This window comes from Chionomys nivalis, chromosome 6 (assembly GCF_950005125.1).
Source record: "Chionomys nivalis chromosome 6, mChiNiv1.1, whole genome shotgun sequence".
In the NCBI taxonomy this organism is placed as follows: Eukaryota; Metazoa; Chordata; class Mammalia; order Rodentia; family Cricetidae; genus Chionomys; species Chionomys nivalis.
The window spans coordinates 34994651-35003427 of NC_080091.1; the positions used below are offsets into that span (position 1 = coordinate 34994651).

Below are 8777 nucleotides of genomic sequence, written 5' to 3' on the forward strand. Positions count from 1 at the left end.
TAGGCAATCCAGAATTAGGGCTATTAGACAAAGCCTGAACTTTTTCTTAAGGTATTTTAAGAATTTCAGGCCAGGCGGCAGTGGTGAACGCTTTTTTCTTTTTTTTTTTTTGGTTTTTCGAGACAGGGTTTCTCTGTGGTTTTGGAGCCTGTCCTGGAACTAGCTCTTGTAGACCAGGCTGGTCTCGAACTCACAGAGATCTTCCTGCTTAAAAGCATTCACCAGCCGGGCGGTGGTGGCGCACGCCTTTAATCCCAGCACTCAGGAGGCAGAGACAGGTGGATCTCTGTGAGTTCGAGGCCAGCCTGGTCTACAAGAACTAGTTCCAGGACAAGCTCCAAAGTTACAGGGAAACCCTGTCTCGAAAAAAACAAAAAAATTTCATACATGTATGCAATCTACTACCCATTTCCTTCCTTCCAACTCCTTCATGAATTCTCCTTAACACCCCATCCAATTTCATGTCCTATGTATGTATGTATTTGGTTTTTCATGACAGGGTTTTTCTGTGTAGCCCTAACTGTCCTGGGACTCCCTCTGTACACCAGGCTGGCCTCTGCCTCCCAAGTGCTGTGATTAAAGGCGTGTGCCACCACACCTGGCCCCACTGAACTTAACTAGTATTGCTTGAGCCGGGCGGTGGTGGCGCACGCCTTTAATCACAGCACTTGGGAGGCAGAGACAGGTGAATCACTGTGAGTTCGAGACCAGCCTGGTCTACAAGAGCTAGTTCCAGGACAGGCTCCAAAGCCACAGAGAAACCCTGTCTCAAAAAACCAAAAAAAAAAAAAAAAAAAAAAAAAAAAAAACTAGTATTGCTTGTATGTGTATGAGGACTATCCACTGGAGAATGGATAAAACAGACATTGTCACTTAGGAAGTGGAAAGACATGAATGCGGCAGAGGCAGGAGTATCTCTGTGAGTTCAAGGCCTTCCTGGTGCAGAGCCTGCCAGCGTCATCGTGAGCAGCAAGTGCTGTAACAAGAGCATCATCTCTCCAGCCACCTAAAGTTGCCTTAAGTGGGGAAAAAAAAAAGGTATTCCTGCTGGGGGCATAGTTCAGTGGTAGGACCTTCACCTTGGATGTGTGAGGCTCTGGTTTGTTTGTAACAAAGTCTCATTTAGTTTAGGCTGATCTAAACTCAGAATGAAGCTAGCCTTCAATTTCTGATCCCTTTTGTCTCTTATTTCCTAAAGTGCTGAAAGATAGGCCTGGACTGACATGCCTGGGTCGAGGCTCTGGGTTTCAATCCTCAGCATGCTTTTTGGTTTAGACTGTATCATGTATGAGGCCAAGCATTCCTGACTGCTACAGGTAAACTTAAGAAACATTGTTTTTGCCGGGCAGTGGTGGCGCACGCCTTTAACCCCAGCACTTGGGAGGCAGAGGCAGGTGGATCTCTGTGAGTTCGAGACCAGCCTGGTCTACAAGAGCTAGTTCCAGGACAGGCTCCAAAACCACAGAGAAACCCTGTCTCAAAAAACCAAAAAATAAAAAAAAAATTTTGTTTCAGACAGGCTTTCTGTGTTGCTCTGGCTGACTTGAAACTTGTTCTGTAGACCAGGCTGTCTGCCTCTGCCTCCCAAGTGCTGGGGTTAAAGGTATGTGCCACCATACTGGGCTAGCATTGCCTTCAAAATTATTTTTTAAATTAAAACTATTCCTGCATAGCCGGGCAGTGGTGGCGCACGCCTTTAATCCCAGCACTCGGGAGGCAGAGGCAGGCGGATCTCTGGGAGTTCGAGACCAGCCTGGTCTACAAGAGCTAGTTCCAGGACAGGCTCCAAAACCACAGAGAAACCCTGTCTCGAAACCCCCCCCCCAAAAAAAAAAAAAAAACTATTCCTGCATATATGTATATGCACTATATATACTTAGTGCACATGGAGGTCAGAAGTGGGTACTGGATCCCCTGGAACTGGAGTTACAGATGATTGTAAACCACCATGCTGGTGGCTAGGACTTGAATCCAGTCTTCTACAAGTGTGTGCTCTTAACCCGGAGTTAGCCCTTCAGTCTGTTCACATCCTTTTTAAAAGGATGCTGAGCCGGGCAGAGGTGGGAGGCAAAGTCAGGTGGATCTCTGAGTTGGAGGTCTACAAGCTAGTTCCAGGGCAGGCTCCAAAGCTACAGAGAAACCCTGTCTCAGCAAATAAAAGGACTGGAGACAGTTCAGTGGTTAAGAGTGTATACTGTCAGCCGGGCGGTGGTGGCGCACGCCTTTAATCCCAGCACTTGGGAGGCAGAGGCAGGCGGATCTCTGTGAGTTCGAGACCAGCCTGGTCTACAAGAGCTAGTTCCAGGACAGGCTCCAAAACCACAGAGAAACCCTGTCTCGAAAAACCAAAAAAAAAAAAAAAAAAAAAAAGAGTGTATACTGCCTTGAAATTATATATATTGTTCTTGCAGAGGATCCAAGGCTGGTTCCCAACATCAGGTAGCTCACAACTCTAGCTCCAAGGGACCCAACACCCTCTTCTGGCCTCCTGGGGCACCTGCACTCACAGGTACATGTACACTCAAAAACTCATGAAGAATCTGAACTAAGAAAAATAAATTTTGGATTGCTTTCTGTGCTGTGAGCACCATGCCAAAAGAAACTTGAAGAGCAAAGGGTCTACATCTTACATGGAGGCACACTGCTTACTGGTTTGCTCATACCTGCCTCGGGATTGGCACAATGCACTGTGCTGAGCCCTCCATGAGTATGCCCAACTGATGTGCCAGGTCTCTGTAGACTGGTGTCAAGCTGACAAAACTATGACATGTGATTCTAGTAATGTGATTCTGTTGTTAAAAGAAACAAATTTAACAAACCCCAATTCCAATTAATTACAAATTACATCTAAACAAAGCTAACTTTAAAAACATTAAGAACAATGTAAATAGGAAATACTGGGGCTCGTAGTAAGTCAGTGCATAAAAAGTGCTTGCCACAAAGCCTGAGGACCTGAGGTCAAGTGCTGAGAAACAGTGGAAGAACCAAACCCTGAAAAGTTGTCCTAAAACCTACACAGAATGAATACAAGCTGGAAAGCATTTAAGATCTGGATGGCTCAGCAGTTAGTACTTGCAGGACTAGAGTTCAATTCTCAATACACACATCAGATGGCTCACAGCTCAATGTCTGAAGCCTCCAGACCATAAACACACACACGCACCATGTAACCAAGAATAACTTCTGAACTTGAGTGCTATATGTATGCATGTTTGTGCACCAGGTTATCCTGAAACCAGAAAAGGCTTCATTGTTCACATGGGTTGCAAGACTAACTCAGAGGTTACTCAGACTTGTACTCCATTCTACTTTTGATCCTTCTGTCACCTCTGGGAGAAACAAATCTGGGGTTCAAAGATGGTTTAGTTGGTAAGGGTTAGGACCCACAGACCCCAAACTTACACTCACACAGCAGCCCCCACAAAACCATAAATTTACAAACCTACATGTTTAAATACACTAAGTGGGATCAGTGACAGTTAAGACCTCTTGAATTAGTGAAGAGTACTGCTATCTTCAAAGTAACCTAACCAGCTGCTTAGAGACCTGTACCAACACCTCAACACAAACAATGACAACAGTTCTTAGTTTTTATTCATAATCATAAACTTAACTCTGCAATCCAGCTAGACTTGAAGGGGAATGAGGAAAATATGGAACCCAAAGAACTTCAGTGAGAGCAGAGATTACAGGGTACTGCGAGCAGATGGGGCTGGGGTGCTCTCCTGAGCTACAGAAGGAATGGTCTGGTGGGTAAGAAGCCCGCAAGTCAAAAGAATTAGAGTTGTCCACAGTCGGAAATGGTGATCTTCTTGCTGGTCTTGCCATTCCTGGACCCAAAACGCTCCATGGCTTCCACAATGTTCATGCCTTCTTTCACCTTCCCAAAGACCACGTGTTTGCCGTCCAGCCTGTAGAAGAATGATCACCATCAGCAACTAGCAGAAGATGGCACACCGAGATAAAGACTGCTACAAGACAAATGCGCGCACACACACAAAATCAGCACTCTTACAGGCTTATTTCCACTAAGAGATGGAATAAAACACCGAAGAAACAAATGTCTCTCAGCAGGATTGTACTTTTCCAAATAGATACATTCATTGTGTTTCTTACCACTCAGTCTTGGTGGTGCAGATAAAAAACTGGGAACCGTTTGTGTTTGGTCCAGCATTTGCCATGGACAAGATGCCAGGACCTGTATGCTTCAGGATGAAGTTCTCATCCTCAAATTTTTCTCCGTAGATGGATCTGCCGCCAGTGCCATTATGGCGTGTGAAGTCACCACCCTGTAACAGAGAGAAATCTGTCATTTCAGCAATGTAACCGAAAAGTTCACAAGGTAAAAGCCTTAACACATTCCTAATTTTTGTCTCTGTATGCACATTAAGCCACAGGATCTCAACTGCTATTCTGCAAGGGCCATCTTTTGTTTCAGACAATTAATTATAAGTCTCCCATTGGCCTGGGGTCTAAAGTTTTGGCTAGGCTGGTTGACAGCATCAGAGCATTTGTCACCATACCCAGCTTTTACAGGAGCTCTGGGGACTCAGGTTCTCACTAGCAGGCACTTTGGAGGGCTCACCCCAGAACAAGGTACGTATAGATTCTAGAAGGTCAGTGTGGAGGACATGTGGAATCCCAGTACACAGGAGGAAGAAAAGGAAAGGAATTCAAGGGGCCAATGAGATGGTTCAGTGGATAAAATAATCAGCCACCAAGACCTGAAACCAATCCCAGGACACACAAGATGGAGAACGGACCTGCATATGTGCACTATATTATGTATACACATAAGTACAACTGAAGCATTCATTCTGGCTCAATCTGAAGTTAAAGGAACTAAAAATTCAGTCAATTTATACCTGGCACATGAATCCTGGAATAATCCTGTGAAAGGAAGAACCCTTATATCCAAATCCTTTCTCTCCAGTGCTCAAAGCACGAAAGTTTTCTGTTAGAAATAAAAAAATACAGTTGTTAGAAACAAAAACAATATATACACATATGCTTTCTCTTTAAAATTGTTCTATCCATGAAACTTTAAGTTAAATTTAGAAAATTAAACCTACCTGCTGTCTTTGGAACTTTGTCTGCAAACAGCTGTAAGGAGAAAAAGGACAGCTAGTTAATACATAGGTGAATATTTTCATGACTAATGCCCTTAGATTAGGGATTTGTACATCACAAATTCATTTTCTTAGTAGGAGAATACTACTTCAGTAATAATCTCCAAATCCCAGTAGGAATCACTCCTAAGTTTTAAGGGTTGGGTTGTGAAACATGAGAACCAAAAACATGCCAGAAATCTGGAGCTAGTCATGACTTAGAAATAGCGACAGACTCCTTTAATGTGACTCAAGAGCTTTTAATACATCACACCTACTTCTGAACAGACTTCAGGCTTCTCAAATATACATCACCTCCCCTAACTTCATGTCAGAATCTAAAATCAAAACTTCTGAAAGAAAATACTGTCACACAATGCACAATCGGGTAAGTAAGCTGTGTTAGTCACTGGTAAGGGAAATGCCACCTTCACCCTATCACAGCACAGCTCTGAAGCATCAGGTAAGTGGTCTTGGTACCTAGGTTCCTTACCTACTAGTATGTGCTTTGAACCTTTCCTCAATATTTACAAAGCCCTTTCGTAGTCCAAAACCACGAATTCTCTTTCAACTTTCCAAGATAATAGTAAATCTGTTATAGCATCTATATTCTCTTAGAGGGATATACCTATGGCTTAAAAGGTTAAATATATGGGTTCTTTTAAACCGCTTAAACTCCCTCTCTCAGAGCGGGCAAGCCCACTTTCTTTTACTGCAAGTACTTCTTCGAAGCCCTTCTTGGCGGGTCCATCTCTATTCTCACCTACGGACCTGCAAGTCTTGTCTCACTTCCTTTAAGCTCTGGCTAACCTGATACTGACCTGCTGCCCAGCAGTAAGCTTGAGCCAAGTTTCCACAAGAGCCCTTGTCAATTATCAGCTCTGACTACAGAGAAACTCTGGCTGAAGACTATGTGCCGAGCACTGTGGTGGGGAAATCTAGGTTTGGAGTTAAGAGCATCAAAACCTAACCACTGGTAGTTTTAGAGTAGTTTAACAAGACAGAGACTAAGCAACATTCAATTTCACTATGACCTAAGGTATGGTGCTGGGGTTAACGAGAATATTTAATTTTGTAAAAGAAACACGCTTAGGATACTAATTACTATCTGATCTTTAAGCAGCCATTTAACACCTCCCAAACCAATTAGATAACTAACCACTGGCAATCCGCTTGGGTCAAATGTGAGACTGCAGCGTGGCCAGCCCTAACATGCCTGTTCCACAGAGGGCAATCGGGAGGGGTTCCAGAGCGCCTCCCCCGCTGCGCCATCACTGCGACGGGAGGCGGTCCTTGGGCACCAGCAAAGGCCCGGCCTTTCCCATTTCCGCTCGTGGGGTGGGGGAGGTAGAGGGATGTTCTGGGCCTCTCTCTACACAAACGTTACTGCTCCAAACCAAATGGAGAAACGCTCCGGCCACACTCGAGGACACCCGAATTACCGGGGACTAACGAGCAGGGACCGGCTCATCGAGCCTTAGTCTTTGAGTCCTAAGTGGGGTCCCTGCCCAGATCGCACTGAAAGGCAGCGGCTCAGGGGAGGTGGCTGGGAGGATGCCCGCGGGTCGGCGGCGCCGCAGCCCAGCAAGGCGGGGCCCAACGGCTCCGAGACGGGAGAGGCGCGCCGAGCCGAGCACGTGCGCTCGGCCGCGCAGGGCCCCACAGGGCGCAGCCACGTGCGCCTGCGGGCAGGCCGAGGCGGGCGGGCGGGGGAGGGGGCCGCCCCCTCCCCCCAACGGCCGCGCCCCGCCCGGCTTTGTCCGCCGCCCGCCCAGCCTCCCCGCGCCTCGCCGGCCTCCCAAAATGGCCCCTTGTCAGGAAATGGCGCCGCCGCCCGTGCTCGATTCCCCAGGAGGGTGGGCCCACGCCCGGGGGCGCCTCCCACTCCACCGGCCCCAGGACCCCACCCCGGAGCGCCAGCGCCCACCCGACCTCGAAGGAGACGCGGCCCAAGGGCTCGCCATCGGCCGCGATGTCGAAGAACACGGTGGGGTTGACCATGGCTGCAGAAAGCGGTGAGAAAGGACAGCGGCGTCTGCAAAGCGGCACGAGCCTGGCCGCCCCGCTTCTTTTATACACGGCCTGGGCCCCGCCCACCGCCCGGTCGCGCGCCTGGACCTTGATCAATCGCAATTGCTTCCCAGACGGAGTGACGGCGCGGGCGGCCTATGGGCGCACGCGGGCGCGAGGTGGGGCGGGGAGTGAGGTGCGCGTGCGCCGTCGCGCGCGGAGGCAGGTTCCCGCCCGCGGGCTCCTACGGAGTGGCTGCGTCGCGGTCGGTGTGGGGGTAGGGTCTGCGGGCAGTTGGGGGGGGTGTCCACGCTTTCTGGCTGCCCTTAGGAGCGCGTCGGGGCCTCTGGCCCTCCCTCTGAAGGCGCGCATCTTCCCATTGCACTGAGAGAGTAACTGAGGTAGACACGGACCTGAAGGTCGAGCGGCCCTTCAAGGTCGGGCGGGGTCCTGCGGCGAGGCCTGCGCTGCGGAAACGCGAACCGGCATCCCTGGGCGGAGATCCAGGACCCGCATCGGCATCCTGCACTGGCAACCGCTTCCTGCTAGGTTCCTTTGAGCGCCTCCGTTTTCTTCAACTTTCGGAAGGGACACAAGCAGCCCCCTCATTTGAAAGATTATGAAATACTTTTTAAATGCCCTACTTTCCAAAAATATCCTGCCTGCTCTCCAGGAGGAAGCTTTTTAAACAGGATCCTGGCCAAATCCTACCTGTAATTATCCTCCCCCCCCCCAAGGTCTGGGTCTTTCTCATTTCATCATGAGGCCTAAGGTGTACACTCAATACAAGTGCTTTGAAGCAGGGTGGACATGCCTGAAATCCCACCTCCAGGTAGAGTTCCTGACAGCCTGAGCTCTGAGTGTGAGACCCTGCCTCAAAAACAAGAGAAAAGTCAGTGCTGCTCTCCCGCAGCTGTGGGAGCTGGCCTCAAGCTCTGAGGCCTTAGATACGGAGCCTCAGGAATGTGGGTCTGGCCGTGCCTTATTTGGATGAATCAGACCAAGAGCGCATTCAGTTGAACCACAGAATCTTGATCTGCCAAGCTGGAAGCTTCGGCACCAGTGTAGCTTTTATTCATACACCATCCTATAAACGTGCTGTTCGCAAAAATGTCCTTATGCAAGCACAAGGACCTGCGTTTGGATCCCTAGAACCCATGCAAAAGCCAGGCCATGGGAAGGAGTCTGTAAGCCCGGACCTGGAGGGAGTAGGGACTGGCTGACCAACCGGTCTAGCCAAAACTGAACTCCGAGTGCAGTGAGACCCTTCCCCAAAGGGTGGGTGGAGGGGCTGGGAGGTGGTTCGGCGGTAAGTGTACTTGCGGCCCCCCCACCCCCGCAGGCTCGTTGCCTCCATTTTAATTAATTGATTGCTTTTGCTACAGTTGTGTTTTAGGAGTTCTTTCCCTAGTCTGGGTTTAATTAATTTCTTCTTCTTTTTTTTAAACTGAGGCCCTTTACATGACATGTCTGAAGTCTTTTTTTTTTTATTTTTTATTTTTACTTTATGTACATTGGTGTTTTGCCATGGGTGTTGGGTTCCCCAGAACTGGAATTACAGACATTTGTGAGCTGCCGTGTGGGTGCTATTCTGTGGAGGCAGGAGGATCAGGGATTTAAGGTGGTCCTTGCCTATCGTGCTTAGACTATGAGACTGTC

General features: G+C 48.5%; 1 protein-coding gene across 1 annotated transcript; it reads right to left on the minus strand.

Moving 5' to 3' along the window:
- Positions 1–3572: 3572 nt before the first annotated feature.
- On the minus strand, positions 3573–7175 carry Ppia (peptidylprolyl isomerase A). The gene is made up of 5 exons (XM_057771919.1): positions 7041–7175; positions 5073–5103; positions 4866–4954; positions 4117–4289; positions 3573–3911 (listed from the first exon to the last, which is right to left on the minus strand). The coding sequence occupies exons 1-5, from the start codon at positions 7107–7109 to the stop codon at positions 3779–3781; spliced, it is 495 nt and encodes a 164-aa protein (XP_057627902.1). The 5' UTR covers positions 7110–7175; the 3' UTR covers positions 3573–3778.
- Between the last annotated feature and the right edge of the window lie 1602 nt (positions 7176–8777).